The sequence below is a fragment of the Chiloscyllium plagiosum genome, chromosome 35 (genome assembly GCF_004010195.1).
Source record: "Chiloscyllium plagiosum isolate BGI_BamShark_2017 chromosome 35, ASM401019v2, whole genome shotgun sequence".
NCBI classification, from domain to species: domain Eukaryota; kingdom Metazoa; phylum Chordata; class Chondrichthyes; order Orectolobiformes; family Hemiscylliidae; genus Chiloscyllium; species Chiloscyllium plagiosum.
The window spans coordinates 32,642,851-32,660,752 of record NC_057744.1 but is presented as its reverse complement, the minus strand read 5'-3'; the positions used below and the strand labels follow the sequence as shown (position 1 = coordinate 32,660,752).

At 41.8% G+C, this 17,902-nt stretch overlaps 2 protein-coding genes across 7 annotated transcripts in view; one reads left to right on the top strand and one right to left on the bottom strand.

Moving 5' to 3' along the window:
* fam118b (family with sequence similarity 118 member B) overlaps positions 1–2,991 on the bottom strand; it is a 64,285-nt gene extending 61,294 nt beyond the window's left edge. For 2 of the 5 annotated variants that reach the window (XM_043676886.1, XM_043676894.1), the window contains exon 1: positions 2,873–2,972. Coding sequence is in view for 1 of the 5 variants with exons in the window: in XM_043676893.1 (XP_043532828.1) it covers positions 2,873–2,913 (41 nt within the window). In the remaining 4 variants the exon portion in view is untranslated. Of the gene's footprint in view, positions 1–2,727; positions 2,803–2,872 lie in introns of those variants that run through there. The other 3 variants (XM_043676893.1, XM_043676887.1, XM_043676891.1) reach the window with 3 other exon arrangements.
* A 96-nt stretch (positions 2,992–3,087) lies between these two features.
* The window catches only part of ilvbl (ilvB (bacterial acetolactate synthase)-like), a 45,023-nt gene continuing 30,208 nt past the window's right edge, over positions 3,088–17,902 (top strand). The window contains exons 1-6 of one of the 2 annotated variants that reach the window (XR_006309398.1): positions 3,088–3,343; positions 4,005–4,206; positions 5,705–5,832; positions 9,387–9,525; positions 12,975–13,086; positions 17,320–17,419. Coding sequence is in view for 1 of the 2 variants with exons in the window: in XM_043676885.1 (XP_043532820.1) it covers positions 3,221–3,343; positions 4,005–4,206; positions 5,705–5,832; positions 9,387–9,525; positions 12,975–13,086; positions 17,320–17,419 (804 nt within the window). In the remaining variant the exon portion in view is untranslated. The remainder of the gene's footprint in view (positions 3,344–4,004; positions 4,207–5,704; positions 5,833–9,386; positions 9,526–12,974; positions 13,087–17,319; positions 17,420–17,902) is intronic. The other variant, XM_043676885.1, reaches the window with a different exon arrangement.

Here is a 17,902-nt window from a genome sequence, read left to right as displayed (position 1 = left end):
CCTGACCTGCTGTGCTGTTCCAGCAATAAAGTTTCAACTTTGATCTCCAGCATCTGCAGACCTCACTTTCTCCTAGCAGAAAGCATGGTCAAAGAATACAGGAGAATATACATAGACTGGAGAGTTGGGCAGAGAAGTGGCAGATGGAGTTCAATCCAGGCAAACGTGAGGTGATGCATTTTGGGAATCTAATTCTGGAGCGAATTATAGTGACCAGAAAAGCCTTGGGAAAAGTTGATGAGCAGAAAGATCTGAGAGTGCAGGTCCATTGTACCCTGAGGGTTGCTGTACAAGTGGATAGAGTGGTCAAGAAGGCATATGGTATACTTGCTGGCAGGTCATGTTAAAACTGTACACAATGTTGGTTCTGCCGCATTTAGAATACTGTGTCCAGTTCTGGTTGCCACATTACCAAAAGGATGTGGACGCTTTGGAGAGGATGCAGAGAAGGTTTACAAGGATGTTGACTGGTATGGAGCAGGTCATGTTAAAACTGTACACAATGTTGGTTCTGCCGAATTTAGAATACTGTGTACAGTTCTGGTTGCCACATTACCAAAAGGATGTGGACGATTTGGAGAGGATGCAGAGAAGGTTTACAAGGATGTTGACTGGTATGGAAGGTGCTAGCTATGAAGACAGGTTGAATAGGTTAGGTTTGTTTCCATTAGAAAAAAGGAGATGGGGGAAGACCTGATTAAGGTCTACAAAATCATGAAGGGTATAGACAGGATTAACTTTTTCCTAGGGTGAAGGATTCAATAACAAGAGGTCACGCTTTCAAAGTGAGAGGTGAAAAGTTTAAGGGGAATGCACGCAGCAAGTACTTTACACAGGTGGTAGGTGTCTGGAACGTGTTGCCAGCAGAGGTAGTAGAGGCAGGCACAGTAGATTCATTTAAGATGCATCTGGAGAGATGCATGCGTAGGCAGAGAGTAGAGAGATACAGATGCTTAGGAATTGGGCGACAGGTTGAGATTTGAATCAGCTCAGGCTTAGAGGGCTGAAGGGCCTGCTCCTGGGCTGTAAGTTTTCTTTGTTCTTTGCATCAGAGCAGCAACAGGAGCTTTGGAGTTAAGGGAAAACTACCTAATGACAGCCCTTGGATTGGTCCAGCTGCAGTTAATTGTAATTACTCTACAAATTAATTGCAGAGTAGCCAGAGACCTTCAGAGCCAACAAACTGAAAACATCTCCATCTCCTGGTATGAGTGAAAAGATAACAAAAAAAACTTAAAAGAAAGAATGAAAACTTAAAGGAAAATAATGGACCTAGATCTGTTAGATCAACTATCATTGTGAACATAAGAACTAGGAGCAGGAATAGGCAATTCAGACTCTCAAGCCTGCTCCACCATTTATGATGATCATGGCTGATCTCATCTTGGCCTCAACTCCACTTTCTCACCTGCTCCCACAACCTTTTGACTACATTCTAGATGCATAAGAAGAGAGGATACTCAGGGAGAATAATAGGGCACACAATCCTCTGGAAACATACATATGGATTTCACTTCCAGCTCAGGCAAAGGTATTCGTCCTCTCTGGACAAGACTAATAGCCTTGGCCATGACCTTATTAACTGCCTCCTGTTCCCATTATCATGCGTCCCCTATCTCTTAACATGAGCTTGTGAATCCAACAATGAGAACAAAGCAAAATCCTTCTGCCTAAATCCCTATCCATCAACATATATTATGAAGAATATGATAACCTGTTCCTGTAAACCATTTGCTATTTGTCACAGGAAATCAGCAATCACTGGGCATTGTAAAATTGTAATTACCTGTCTCAGAATGTAACAACAATCAGGCATGTGACTTGTAGACTGCTGTATTATTCCTATAAAATATATTGCTTGCATGTATAGAACAGAGATTCATCGAGGGGTGCCACCACAAGAAGGCTACGAGACTCCTTTGTTGTCATCCAGAATCTCTTGCCAGCTATCCAGAAACAAAGCATCTACTTTTGAACTGAAATTTGTGTCATCCAGAGTTGAGAGTCAAACTTCCACAGTACAGGAGTTTGGTGTACTCTGCACAGTTGTGGTCACTGCACAGTAGTTTAAGTTGTCACAACCCCAGAACCCCACAGTACTGTGGACATTTTTAATATGTAATTCCAAGATGTGTTTCATAAAAAAATGAGACAGCAAAAGCAAGGAATGACCACATTTGTCCCATGGGAAGTTAGGTTCATCACCAGACTGGTTCCTGTAGGAGCAATTGCTTTGTGAGGTAAGCATTAAGTAGACTATATTCAGTGAACTTTAGAAGAATTTAAATATTTAAAGATTTTTAAAGCACTTGACTGGCTAAATGCAGGAGAAAACATGTCTTCAGCTGGGGAATCTAGAACATAGGACTACAGAATCAGAATTTGGGGATAGTTATTTAGACGAGACCAGGAGAAATCCTTTCCTTCAACAGTTTATGAATTTTTGGGATTTTCTATCTCAGATGGCTGTGAATAGCCAATCATTAAGTACATTCAAGACAGAAGGCAAGAGACCCTTAGATACAAAGAGAATTAAATGACGGAGAGACCATGTGGAAGGTTGAAGCAGCAATAGAAGGTCAGTCAAGATAGTACTGAATAAAACAGAAAGGTCAAAAGGCCCACACAAGCTCCTTTTGCTATGCATTAATATATTAAAAAAATCAAATTATAAAATCATTATGTGGCTCATTAATGTCCTATAGAGAAGGAAACTTCTGTCCTTACCCAGTCTGGCCTACATTTGACTCCAGGCCTACAATAATATGGTTGTCTCCTAACTGCCCTCTGGACAGTAGGGACGGGTAATAAATACTGGCCCACTTCCCAACCATGAATAAAAACAATTAGTATTTTGCTCTAATCCACCTACCAGAGGCACCAGTCAACATCCACTTGAATGCCCACGGGCATCTCTTGGCTCTGACTGTCCTTGTTGGTGGGAGGGCTGATCAGCGCCGCCCTCAGGGACAAGGACGTCACTGCAGGCCCCGCTAAGACGTCACCGAAAATATCCAATCAGAGGCTCGATCCCGCGGCACATCAACGCCTAACGTCACCGCATGTCCCGCCTTCCCAGCGCGGTGGATGGACAGCTGTGTTGATGACGTTTTAGACCGGTTTATGATAGGTCGGTGATGGTGTCAGTCATCCTCCTGGAGACGGGGCTTGGCCCAGGCGTCTGCAGCGGGTGGGAGGATCCGGTGACTGGGCCGTGGCTATGGGGCTTGGAGTGGCGGCGGTTGCCGGCTACCTGCTTTCATGGGGCCTGCTGGCTGTCGCTTTTGGCTGCTCGCTGTTCGCCGTCTGGAAACTGGGGCTGGTTCAGCGGCTGCGATACCGGGTGAGCAAGGAGGTGGGAGGCAGGCCATTGACCTGTGCAGAGTTCAGAGGTCAGTGAGACTGAGGGGAGGGTGGAAGGTCAGAGGTTAGAGAGGCCTTGTTTGGGGGGGGTCATAGGTCAGTGAGCCTTGCGGGGAGGGGGAAGGGTCAAGTATCAGAGGTCAGTGATTAATGAGCCTTTTTGGGGAGGATTCAGAGTCTTGTTGGGTTCAGACGTTCAGTGAGCCATGTCCCTTGTCCCAGCAGCTGGTTGTCAGGGAACAGTGACCAGTTGCTGAATCGTGATGGTTGTCAGGGGAATTTCCCCCTCTCTCTAGGGTGAGGGTGTCAGAGGGCTATAGTTTCTCTATGGGGTGTGGCAGGAATGGGATACCTGAGGTGCTGGCTCCTTCCTCAGGTGGGATCATTGACTCCTGCTGTGCTGAAGTTGGGGTTAAGAGGTCAGTGATCCCTATCCTGGATGAAAGCTCGCTCCAGCCCAAGGAATCCACTGTACTTTGACACTGGCTGTGGTGGGTGGTCATGACAAAGCTGCTCCAAGTAGGAGAGGCTGACATTCTGCACATGTGGTTTAAAATGCTGCATAAAATAAAGTGCACTGTATCAGAGCAGAGGCTATTTCAGTGGTTAAGTGATGTTTTTCTCCTTGATTCATTGAACAGGTGGAAGCTTCAAGTCCCAGACATGGTGGTGAGAGTGTAGCAGAGGTGCTGAAGGCTCATGGTGTGAAGTACGTGTTCACCTTGGTGGGAGGACATATCTCACCAATCCTTGTGGCTTGTGAGAAGATTGGCATCCGTGTGGTAGACACACGACATGAGGTCACAGCTGTATTTGCTGCTGATGCTGTGGCCAGGCTTTCAGGTAATAAAAGTAGCTGCTCACTGTGTAGTGGAGAATCATACACTGAGTGCAATCTCTGAAGAAACACCCAACTGCACCAAACCAACACTTCCCATCCTTGTGGTTTCCCTGACAATCTTCCTAATTTGGGGATAATGAGGATCCAGTGAATGTGGTATATCTAGATTTCCAGAAGGCACTTGACAAGATGCAGCATAAAATATGGATACAGAAGGTTAGATTCCAGGAGGTTAAGAGTACAGTATTGGCTTATAGAGGATTGGCAGAGGGTTGGGATAAATGGGTCCTTCTGTAGATGGTGAACTGTAACTCATGGGGTGCCATAGGGTTCAGTTCTCAGACCTTTACTGTTTACAATCTATATGAATGATCAGCAACAGGATCAGAGTGCAACAGAGCAAAATTGATGGAGGATTCTAAAACAGATGGGAAAGCAGCCTCAGATGAGGAGATAAAGATGGGTATTGATTGACTAGGAGAATTAGCCAGAATCTGACAGATGGAGTTTAATGTGGATAAATGCAATATTTTCCATTTTGTTTGGAAAAATAAAAGGGCAAATTATTATTTGCCTTCCTCCTGTTCCTATACTCCAGATACCGTAGAAATGAATTTCCTTTAGGTCACAAATTAATTTTCATTTCTTTCTCCAGAATCAGTTATTCACTTATGTAGTTTTTAAGTTATTTTGCTGATTGTGCAACAAACAGTTATCACTTCTTGCCTTTTGCCATAGCCTTACTTTGGCTCCATTGTGTAGCTATTTCTGCGTAACATGTAGCCAAAAGTATGGTGTGCTTTGATGACTGTCTCTGACCTGTTTCACTGTTATCCACATAGGTAAACACTTCACAGCATAAAACACACAGGTTGTTCAGTGTACTTTGCCCTTTTTTTTGTAGGCTCGCTACTTAGGTCCAGAGTCTGCATCATTCTTATCTAAATGTCACTGCTAGTCTTATGACATGGTGTGGGGGACAATTGCATTTAGTAAATGTTTAATGAGGGGCATTAAAGATGACGTTGGAGATAATGCTGTAAAATAACTTTTTGTTTTTCTATCATAATCTAAGTTCTGTTTATCATGTCAGATTGTGACCAACAGCTAGTCTGCACCTTTTGGGATAGACATCATGTATTATCTTAAATTGGCTGTAGCATAGATTCAACATTGTAGGTTGGCTAACCTGCCCACAATATTGCCATATTACTGCATCTCCCAAACTGTACAGCTCAGTCCTTACATTGTACAGCAAAACCACACACCATTCAGTATCTAACTGAAAATCAGGAGATTGCACACGGAGATCACAATCCTGTTTTTTCCCTTTTATAGGAATGGCAAAGAAAGCGTGGCCATGAATGCTGTAATTATTTTCAATAAATTGGGGAATGATTGAGTTAAGCTCAATGTATTGAGGGGTTTGTCTGTTGTTGCAATGCAAGAAGCATGGCTATTGAATGTGTGTACTGATAGCTAATTGCCTTTGTGTTTCAGGTTCTATTGGTGTTGCTGCAGTAACTGCAGGTCCTGGTTTAACTAACACTGTAACTGCAGTGAAAAATGCGCAAATGGCAGAGACTCCAGTACTTCTAATTGGGGGAGCAGCTGCAACTCTTTTACAGGTAGACAGAGCCTTCCCATGAGGGAGTGTTTGCAAGCAGTACATCTGATGCATTTAATAACAACAGCATGTGTTTATATGCATTAACTCATTGTAACACATCCCAAGGTGCTTTGGAGCATCAGACAGAGGATTGCACCGACCCACATAAAGAGGTACTGGGGCTGGTGATCAAAAGATCAAGCAAAGAAAGAAGCTTGAAACAAAGAAAGAGAAACTGATATTTAGGGAGAGAATTGCAGAACTTGAGACCCAGGTAACTGAAAGCCCAGATATCACTTATGGAGTGATGGAAATATAGGTTGATCAAGGTCAGAATTACCTGGACAATGTTTCTCTTGGGGATATTTGTTTGATAGTTTATGGCATTCAAGCATTGCAACAACTTTCATTTATATATACTAGTTTTAATGTCATAAAAAAAGTCCAAGGTGCTTTTGTAGTAGTGTTATCAACAAACTTGAGTCTGAGCTGTATAAAGAAAGGTTAAGGCAGGTAACCAAAAGATGTGTCTAAGAATCGAGCTTTAAGGAACGATTTGAAGGAGGGGAGCAAGATGTAGAGCTGAAATGCTAGAGATTGTACCTAACCAGCTTAATGCACAAATGTTAATAGTGGTGTGAGGAAAGTCTGGGATATTTCAGGGTTGGTAGAGAACTTGGGATTTTCTTGTTCAGTTGTTGCTGGCAAGATCAGCATTATTGCCTCGTTACCCCTTGAGAAGGATTATAGCTCTAGAGGTTACAAGATAGGGTTGTCGTCATAATGGGATTTGCATATAGCAATGAGAGTTTTGTAATCAAAATGTTACTATTCTGAATGCTGGTGTATGTCCCTGAACAGGGTATGGGTGTGAGTTAAGTGGGCTGCAGTACTTTGTTTGAGTTCATGTATCAGGAAGATGTGAGATGAAAAACAATGTATTCAGATTAAACTGCATGCAAGATATGCTTTGCACTGAATGATGAATTACAGAGTATTGACAGTGCTGTGTTACGTGATTATCAATAAACTCTGCATACCTTTTAACGCATTTTAGTCCAGATCTAAATTGGATGGCAAGGTGTTATAAAATGGTAAGTGTGGCTGTGTATGTGAGAAATACACATTCTTAAAATAAAGTTGCTGTCAGGAAAGTACTTTCACGAAGTTTAGTCAACGGTAGCTTCAAATAGATTTTGTCGAACGTTGCACGTACCTTGGAATCTAATCAAGAGTTTCGTGTAGTTTGTTTTTTAAACCATATTTTTATGCACTGGCTTTCAAGTAGGAAAAGATTCCAATAATAACATGCTGTGTCTCTTTTTTTCTCCTGAGAAAGGAAGGCTAAAGAGATGACCTGATAGAGGTCTTTTAAAAATATGCAAGGTTTTGAAAGTTGGATAGAGAGAGAATATTTCTTCTTGTGGGGAAGAGCATAACTAGACACCATCAATATAAGATAGTTACCAAAAAGTCCAAATGGGAATTTAGGAGAAACAATTGGAACTTCTGATCAAAAATGTGGTGAGCGCATGTAACTCATTAATACCAAGAGTGGTTGAAGTGTGGAGCATAGATGCATTTAGGATGAGGCTTGACAAAGATAAGAGGGAGAAAGGAACAGAGGATTGCAATAGATTTAGATGTGGAAAGAGAGAAAGAAGATCTCTTGTGAACTGGTTACTTGAGTGGCCTGTTTCTGTGCTGTACATCCTGAGTAATATGCAGAAAAATTAGACGCGAGTTGATGGGGAAATTCACTTGGGTCACACAAACTTGGCGAGTTTTGAACAAGACTTTGAAGGATAGAGAGATGAGGAAGTGGTGCATGGAAGGGAGTTCTGAAGCCTGACACTCGAGGCAAATCCAGCAAAGATGGGAAGAAAGATTTCACCAAATGCAGGTCAAATGTGAATTTCTGAGGGCCTGGCGGCCAGGGTAGGATAAGAGGAGATGTGAAATGAGAGCAGAGATGTAATTACAAAGGGAATTAGAAATTGGAGTGTGCCATTAAAGATGGCCACGAGGAGTTGTTTGCGTGGAAGGACTCGTGCTGGGAAACTCAGTTGCCAGTAGTCCCTAAGCATGCAAGGATGGTGTCACATACATCGAGAATGAGCCAAGGCATTAAGTTAATGTTCACAATCAAAACAAAAAAAACTTGAGGCTCTGAATGACAAAAGAAATCAGCCTCTAATACAGATTCAGGCCTCATTGTCACAAAATCTTCCCTTCAGCAGTACCTCAGGATCGAGAGGATGCCTTCCTTTCACTCTGGTGTTGTGTATTCTGAGGTGATTAAACAGTGCAGTGCTGAAGTCATGTACCCTTCCGCAGGTGGGGCAGGTGGTGTTTGTTGACGTGGATGATTAACATTTTCAAAATTCTCTGCTGGTTCTTGGCCTTCAACTGGGCTTGTCAGAGACGCTCAGAATGGTTGGCTCCTTTTTCTCCAAATCGGATGGCCCTGGGCTAGAGATTGTAGGCTGGTTATTTTGTGACAACGCTAGTGTGTGCCTAATTCAGTATCCACTTCATGGGAAGGTAGAGACCTTTCAATTTCTGGGTTAACCCTTAAATTAATGTTCTTCTACAGGCACATAGACATTGCTAGCTGAGAAAAAACCAAGTTTCATTTAGTCATCCTTCACCCTTCCGGCAGGATGTCATAGTGGAGCTGTTAAGTAATCCCTGCAATCGGAGTCATGCAATTGTCTTTGTGTTTGAATGATATGGTACTACCTACCATGGTGATGGCTGGTGAGTTCTGATCTTGCACTCTGGGGGATTGAAACCTTCTCAGTTAGAATCTATAACAATGCTGGGATGCACTGGAGCCTCCAACCTGGGTATATACGGACAGCTCCACCTTTATTACAGATTTGCAATGCTGTAGTACAGCACGTATGCACTCCAATATGCATTGGAGGATTTGGAACTAATTTTAATGAGCGTGAGATCAATGAGCACCAAAAGTGCTGGCTGAACAGGATGGAATATTAAAAACACTGCTTCAGAAGTGTAGCAGTGTATAGAAGCTGAAGGATAGGAGTTAGTAAGGAAACATTGGAATTGGGTGGTTTGGGGACATTGAAAGCTTGGATGAGAATTTCACAAGCAAACGAATACAATTGTGCGATGTTGTGGAGATCTGTGTAGCTTTTTAATATCACTGAAGATATGTTAAGCTGATTGATTAAGTTGATTTAATAGGATGCTGAGGTTGTGGACATCTTCAGAGTCCAGAGGTACCAGAGAGTTGGGAGGCACAGTGGGGCAGGTTATGTTTCATAGTGTCTGTGTATATGTGTGGCGACTAAAGAGAAGAACAAAAAAGAGAAAGATGAAGTTTAAGATAGCAATCCAGGAAAAAGAGGAGACTTTTTTTATATATATGCTACTGTGCCATGATGAGGAAGACAGAATGTGGAGAAGGAAGTCCAATCAAAACCCAGGACTCATCAGATGGTCCAGGCACTGTTAATGGGTTAATGGGAGAAATTTGGTACAGTAAGTAAATCTCAATTATGACTTTAGCTAAGTGCATTCTCTTATTTCTACTTATCCTTTTAGGGCAGAGGTGCGCTGCAAGATATTGATCAGCTGTCACTTTTCAGAACCCTCTGTAAGTTCTGTGCTACTGTCCGTACAGTTCGTGACATTGTTCCTGTGCTCCGGAAAGCTATTGCAGTGGCTCAGTCTGGTACTCCAGGTATGAAGTTCAATAATCTCACCTGATACAATTTTCTGTTCTTTGGCTCCAAACCAATCACAAATAAACTTCTGCTAAAAATGCATAGTGAGTCTGCAAGGTTTTCAGAGCCAAAGGGCAGGTCAATATTTGTCTAAAGATACTAACTTAAACTAAGTTTTCTCATCTTGTTTCAGTTGCACAAACACTGTTGACTCTAGTTTTTAGATATTGGTGCAGGATGGCTGAAAGGTGAGCGGATTAAAATTGGGAGTAGGCCATCTAACCCGCAAGCCTGATCTACCATTCAAAAGGAGAAAGTGAGGACTGCAGATGCTGGTGTACCAGAGTTGAAAAATGTGATGCTGGAAAAACACAGCAGGCCAGGCAGCATCCGAGGAGCAGGAGAATCCACGTTTCGGGCATAAGCCCTTCTTTCAGGGCTTCTGCAGTGACACTGAAAGAATGATGGTATATTCCCAAGTTAGGATGTTGTGTGGCTTAAAGAGAAATTTGCAGATCATGATGTTTCCATGTATCTACTGCCCTTGTCCTTCTAGATTGCCATGGTGATGGGTTTAGAAGGCTGCTGTGTAAGAAGTCTTGGTGAATTTCTACATTGCAACTTGTAAATTATACGTACTGCTGCTACTGTGTATCAGTGGTAGAGAGAGTGAACGTTTGAGGGTGTGATGCCAGTCTAGTGGGCTGCTTGCCATGGATGGTGTCAGGCTTCTTGATTGTTGGAGCTGCACATATAGGTGCAACCTTCACAAAGCTACCAGTGACGCCACACAGTGATACCTGAGACCCAGACTAACCACACAAACATCTATTGTTTGTGGCAAGGCTTACACTATATAATGGCTACAAAGTGAAGTTGAACAGAATCAACAATACATCCCTACCCGATGAGCTCAGTGCATTCGACATTCGCTTTGAACAGAAGGTCAATGAAATGATGTCACCTATCCCAACAGGCTCTTGCACCAACGGTTAGCGCCCAGACATTAGTTCGGCCTTCTCTAGAGTGAACCCACAGAAAGTGATTGGCCTGGATGGAGTCCCCATCCATGCATTTAGATCATGTGCAGACTAACTGGCGAGAGTAATCACTGACATCTTTAAGTTCTCCTTTCTACAATGTCAAGACCCCATTTGCTTCAAGAAGGCCACCATTGTCCTGATGCCAAAGAAAAAATGTCTCAATGACTACCACCTGGTGGCTCTGGCCTCCATAATTATGAAGTGCTTTGAGAGGTTAGTCATGTGCAACATCAACTCCAGCTTCCCAAATTGCCTTGATCCTTGTCTATAAGTCCATGGCAGATGTCATCTCCCTGGAGTTTATTCCTGGAGCATCTGGATAACAAGGATTCTTACTTATTGACTACCCTCTGCCTTCAACACCATCATTCCAAACAAACTCCTCTCCAAGCTCCAAGACCTGGATCTTAACTCCGAGACCTAGATCTTGACCCCCCCCCCTCTCCAAGTAACTGTATCCTCAAATTCCTGATCTTAGACTACAATCGGTAACAACACCTCCTCCACGATAATCCTCAACACTGGTGCACTGAAGAGTGACTACTCACCTCTTTACACATAATATGCTTACAACCGTGCGGCCAAATTCTGCACCAACTCCATTTACAAGTTTGCTGACAACACCACCACTGTAGGTCAGACAGAGTATGGGAAAAAGATTGAATGCTTAGCACATGGTATAAAGGCAACAATCTTTCCATCAACATCAGCAAAACAAAGGAGCTGGTCATTGACTTCAGGAAACGGAGTGAAGGACACGCCCCTGACTGCATCAATAGCGCTGAGGTGGAGATGGTCTGGGAATGGTGATTACCCACAATCTCTCCTGGTCTACTCACGTCAGTGCAATGGTCAAGAAAAGACATGAACATCTCTACTTCCTCAGCAGGTTAAGGAAATTTGGCATGTCCACAAAGATTCTTATCAATGTTTAAAAATGCACCATGGAAAGCATCTTATCTGGGAATGCATCACAGTGTGGTATAGTAACTGCTCTCCCCAAGACCACAAGAAACAGCGAAGAGTCATGAACACAGCCAGTCCATCACGCAAGCCAGGCCTTCCATCCATTGACTCCATTTGTAGTTCCTGCTGCTTCAGAAAAGCAACCAAGATAATCAAAGACCCCCTCCCACCCTGATTATACTCTCTTCCACCCTCTTCTGTTGGGCCAAATATATAAAAATTTGAATACCCATACAAACTGATTCAAGGACAGCTTTGTCTCCGCTGTTACAGGCTTGAACAGAGCGCTCAAATGTTATGTTGATCTCTCTGCACCTTCTCTGGGGCTGTAACACTATATTGTGCACTCTGTTCTGTCACCCTGATGCACTTTGTGTGGTATGATCTGTTTGTAGAGCATGCAAAACAATACATTTCACTGTATTTCAGTACACGACTGTGTGAAATCAAATCATATCATTATCCAGGCGAATGTGGAGTATTCCATTACTGTAATGTATTTTCTGCATTGGCTGCAGATAGTCTATATTCATCACAACATGGTAAAAATCTCAATGGCAGTCTTAGTCTTTGGAATATATCAATGATGCCACAAGCCATATATTAACATTGAACAAGTTTGGAATGGGCTGAGGGCAAATCCCTGGAATAGAACCATGTGACTTGTTTGTGAGTTACTGATACTGGAATAGAAAGCAGATTTCAAAGTTAGTGCCTCATCTTGTGTGCCTGTTGGCATCACTGGTTTAATGCAGCAATCGCTGCTGTTGTTCAGAGGGTCACTAATTTCTGGAGTGAAAATTTCACATATATCTGAATCAGCTTCTCTGGTATTAAAGCATATTGCTCGGGCAGGAATAAATGAAGCTTCAGGTAGATTCTAGTTTGTTCACAGGCAATTTTTTGCTGACTTTCTCAAATGGGAACTGTAATATAGCAGTTATGTTGTTGGAATACTAATTAAAAATGTGAACTAATGTTCCGGAAGCATGAGTTCAGACTGTGGCTGGGAATTTAAATTCAGTTAATAAAGTAAATCTAAATCCATTAAAAGTCTGTTGTCAGCAATGTTGGCTGTGTGCATATAAGATTGTCATAAAATAGCGACATGATTCCTACATTGTCATTTAGGGAAAGAAATCTGCCATCATTAATCGATTGGGTAGCTGTGTGACTCCAGACTCCAGCAATATAGTTGAGTCTGAACTAGCCTCTGAAATGGCCTGCTAAGTCTTTTAAGGACAGTTAGAACAGGGCAATTAAGCCCCACCAGTGATACCCACATTCTGTGAGTGAATGAATTAAAAACCCTGTTTTCCTAATTGGCCAAATATGAATTGATCATCTCACTTGGCTCTGTTGGTCCAAATTCAGTTTGTTTGTATTTAATAATGTCTAGTGTAAAACAGATTTTTAATTTTGTTTCTACTTTTTTTTTTGTTTTCCTACATGTTTAGGACCTGTGTTTGTTGAGTTTCCAATTGATGTCCTCTACCCATATCATGTAGTTCGGAAAGAGGTCATTCCAAAAAGTGCACCTAAGGGAGTTGTGGGAAAAGCTGTAAATTGGTGAGTTTACTAAAATCAAATTGTGTTGAGAGAATAAAGCCAATTTAGTAGAATTGCCCTTAGTTCTATGTTTTAAAGCAACAATTTGCCTAGTGAACTGTACAATTACTTTTCCAATAAGTTGCTTTCAGAAATATGCCTTTACAAAAGTGGAAAATTATTGCTACAACACTGTCAATCTTTTGTGCAAATGAATGTGGTTTTTCTGGTCAGGAAAGGGCTGTAATGAATCAACTATCCACCAGAAGGTGCTGTTGCTTTTTCCCCAGTTTTCTGCTCGATTTAGCCATCATCTCCACTGGCACTAACTGAATGTGGCCACAAGTATTGCTTTCCCATTTTCTCTCCCTAGTGTGGTGACTTGTGCTGCAGGACAGTTCCACGGGCACCTTTCAGCACCTCACAAAAGTGGCCATTTCCCCAATGTGAGCCCAGAAAGTGAGTGTGAATGGTCAATTCAACCCTGAAGGCATCACAGCAGAGCTCAAGCCTGTCTTCACCCCAGCGTCCACACTGTTTCCAGCAGAGGTAAGCTGGCTGGGGTTTGGAAACTGGAACGCTGGCTGTTTTGTTTTTTTTCCCCCTTTCTTAAGATGGGTTGGGGTGGGTTGGGAGTGCTGAGAATTAAAATCACCCCCTATGAGAACAAAACAGCCATTTGAACTTAAAACAGCTGAGGAAGGATATAACTAAACTCAAATTCAGAGGAGAGAGGTTTCACTTGACTGTCTCCTGGGCTGATGTTGTTTTTCTGAAGATGTTTTGAGCCTGCTTCAACTAGATTTCAGAGGAACGAGAGGTAATCCTATTGAAATCTGTAAAATGTTTCAAGAGTAACTACAGTAAAAATGGCTTGAAGGAATCTTAAAACCTACACTTTCAATGAAGGGTAGGCCATTTAGAAGTAAGAAAAGGAGTTTCTTCACTCTGAAAGTTATGAATCTTTGAAATTCGCTATCCTAGAAGACTGGAGGTTCTGCCATTGAACACAGTCAGGATAGAGTTTGATGAATTTCTAGATACTAATGGATATGAGTCCAGGAGATAGAGCAGCCATGGGGGTGATCTAAAATGGGATTGCAAACCTGAAGGTCTGAATGGTCTACTCCTGCTCCTTGCTGCAATTAAACTAGATTCTCGATTTGATGTGCTGGAAGGATGTTTCCGTCATGTGGTGTATCATCGCTAGGGGGCACAGTTTTAAAATAAGAGAAGCGTTTATTTTCTTAACTCGAGTTACTAAATGACTTCTCTTCCCTGGGAGTGTCCATGGTAGAATTACTGATTTTTAAAATCAGTAGTTACCTGATATAGGTAGATCCTTGACTGACAAGGGAGTGAACGGTTACAGAGGATAGATAGGCAAGCAGAGGCTACAGTTACATCAGCCATTAGAGCAATTCTCAGCTTTGACAAAGGGTCAGTTAGACTCGAAACGTCAGCTCTTTTCTCTCCTTACAGATGCTGCCAGACCTGCTGAGATTTTCCAGCATTTTCTCTTTTGGAGCCATTAGAGCAGGCTTGACTGACCAAATTTGTAACGTGGCACTTTAGTGATGTTGCTTGATGATGCAGAAATTGAGCTTTTCTGAAAAGGAAGACATTGTGGAAGCTTTTCAACTGCAAGAAACATTGGTGCATATTGGTAGGGAAAACTAATTCATATGTGCAACTCCTTTTGTGATGTAGAGTGTATGTGCGTGTGTGTCAGTATCATTTATTTTAAGTTTTGGATTTTTGGACTTCAGCTTTTTTTTCTGTCTGAAGAATTTAGTAATTAACTTGTAACAAACCATTGTGATTTCTTTCAAAACAATTTGTGAAAGTTAACCTTTAGTACTAATAGATTTTTGTACAGATTTGGTGGGGCTTATGGCCAAGCAAGGGAAAGCATTATGGTCGAGATTTCTGTTAGAAATTTCTGGACTTTAGTTTTTTTTTAGGGGAAATGAAGTAGTTCAGAGAGAGGGTTTCCATTTTGGGCAATTCTGTAAAATTTCATGGATGAACGTGAATATGTAAAGCTGAGAAAGAGAGAAGGTTTGTAATACTACATATTATTAAAATAAGGAGCTGGGAGTAGTTTCAGACTGGAAGTGTTTGGTTGAAACCCTGAATAAATTGTTTGTAGTTAAGTATGTTTATGTTTAAATGTGTAACAGCTTCTTTCTGGAGTTATCAGATTTTGCAGACTGGAAGTTGAAGTTGCAGTTAACTTAAATCAGTCACTGTGTCAGGAAAAAAAAAATGTTGCTGGTTTCAATACTTTACAAAGGATGTTTTGGGATCTGAAAAGGCATGTTTTGGATTATACATTTATCATGTGTTTAAAAATCTCTCCTTTTGTTATATGTAAATAGATGTATTCTATATTGTTTTGTCTTTTGGTAATGAGCTTCTTCTGTTTTATTGCATTGCAAGCTTCTGTTTCAGTGTAAGACTGTCTGTCTGTAAAATCAGGAAAAAAAAACTGAATGTGATCTTACAAGCCAGAATTTCAGTCTAAGATCTGACTTGCCAAGTAATGACATCAGTTGGGGTTATAACACTATGGAAATAGATCCTTTCCCTGCAAATGATACATATTCAGATGTTGTTTTATTATGAGGTAACTAAAGATATGGGGGAAACAGACATTGTCATCTGGAATGCACCATGCAATGTCTCAACAATTGTAGTCAACCCTGGCTGACCAATTTACTTAAGTTTTCCTTCAGTAGAAATGGTTGTGCCCTTTCAAATTTAGTATTCTTGCATTTATCCCAGTGATTGCAAGATGACCTACTTCAACAACATGTCTCCTTTTCCTCAGCAATTCTTTTGTTGACTCATTATGGTTTAATGTACGAGTGAAGAACAGGCTCCATACCTACAATTATGTTTGTGTCATTGAGGGGTGGGTGAGTGGTGCAGTTCTAATATGGCAAGTAGTGAAGGAACAAGTTTAGATATGACCCTTTGTCACTTCCTCTCCAAACCCAACCCCTCAATAGGAAACATGGGAGTGTAGCACAGGTACTTAATCTGTGGTGGCATCAGTGAATATTTGCCATCTATTTTCAATCAGCAGAACTGATCTTTAAATGCTAGGTCTATACAATAGTGTATGGTGATGTTATAGTTTGACTCTAGTGGCTTGTGTGTCAATCCTCAGAACGTAGGATCATTGTACAATTCCCTTATCTGCTTTGACTTGTTGTGAAGGGGTAACTTAGTCATGAATGGGGGGGAAATATGGGATAATTTGGTTGATCGTGCACTGTAGATTGATCTTATGTGTGATATGTTGACAAATTAAGGGTTGGGTGGGTTGTCTTGACTATTCCAGTTGGTTTAGGTAAAATCATTAAATTGTATTCCAATGGTATTTGAGTTGTTGGAGTAAGTTATACCAGGAAGAGAATATAGGATATTCATCTCCAATTTCTGTTTGTTATCCAGTAATCTGGTGCGACATGTGGCTCAATGGTTAGTAGTGCTGCCTTATAGTGCCAGAGGCCAGAGTTTGATTCCATCCTCAGGCAACTGTCTGTGTGGATTTCGTCAGGCTGCCCTGATTCCCTCCCACAATACCACAGAAGTGCAGATTAGTTGGACTAACCATGATAAATTACTCATTGTATCTAGGGATGTGCTGGCTAGATGGGTTAGCCATGGGAAATGCGGGGTTACAGGGTAGGGGTGTTATTCTGGCGTTTGAACATTCTCCGTGTCTGCGTGGGTTTCCTCCTGGTGCTCCGGTTTCCTCCCACAGTCCAACGATGTGCAGGCTAGTTGGATTGGCTGTGTTGAGTTGCCCATAGTGTCTAGGGATGTGCAGGCTAGATAGCCATGGGGAATGCAGAGATAGGATGGGGAGTGGGTCTGGGTGGGGTGCTCTTCGGTGGATTGGTATTGAATGGCCTGCTTCCATACTACAGGGATTCTATCTCTGTAGATTCTGGTGAGTTTTTTTCCCTCTTAAAATTTATTTGTGTTTGGTAAAGTTTGACATGCGTCCAAAATGTAGCCACATTTACCTTGAACGTACTGGTATTACTTATTCTCTGAGCTAATTACCTGCAATTCATTCACATATATACCTGAAGAGCCGATGACAGTTTAAAAGGTAGCCCATTCAATGAATGTTCCTGTGTCACTCAAAGTTTGCACCGAGGTGGGAATTGTGTTTTGAGTTGCAAATCATCAGTTTTTTTTTCTTTTGTGCAATAAGTTCTCTTTATCTTTCCTCAGGTATCTTCATAACCATCTAAATAACCTGTTTGCTGGAGCCTGGGACAAGAGGGACATCTCACCGCTACCAGTTGATCATCCCATGGCCACAGCTAATGAGGTGGATTTCCGTGAATCATGATATTCAAAATTAGCTTATATAAGGCATCATGGGAATTAGCATCTTAGCTCGAAATCGGTGTAAACTAGAAATAGCCAAATGATTCTAATGCAAACATATGAATTGCAAACAAAACAATTAGGAGCAGGAGTGGGCCTTTGAACTCTAATACCTGCTCTACCATTCCGTAAGTTCCAGGTACACTATATCCAGTAGGTGTAGTGTACCTGGACTTTCAGAAAGCTTTTGATAAAGTACCACATAGGAGCTTAGTGAGCAAAATTAGGGCGCATGGTATTGGGGGCAAAGTACTAACTTGGATTGAAAGTTGGTTGCCTGATAGGAAACAAAGAGTAGTGATAAACTGCTCCATTTCGGAATGGCAGGCAGTGACCAGTGGGGTACCACAGGGATCAGTACTGGGACCGCAGCTTTTTACAATATATGTTAATGATATAGAAGATGGTATTAGCAATAACATTA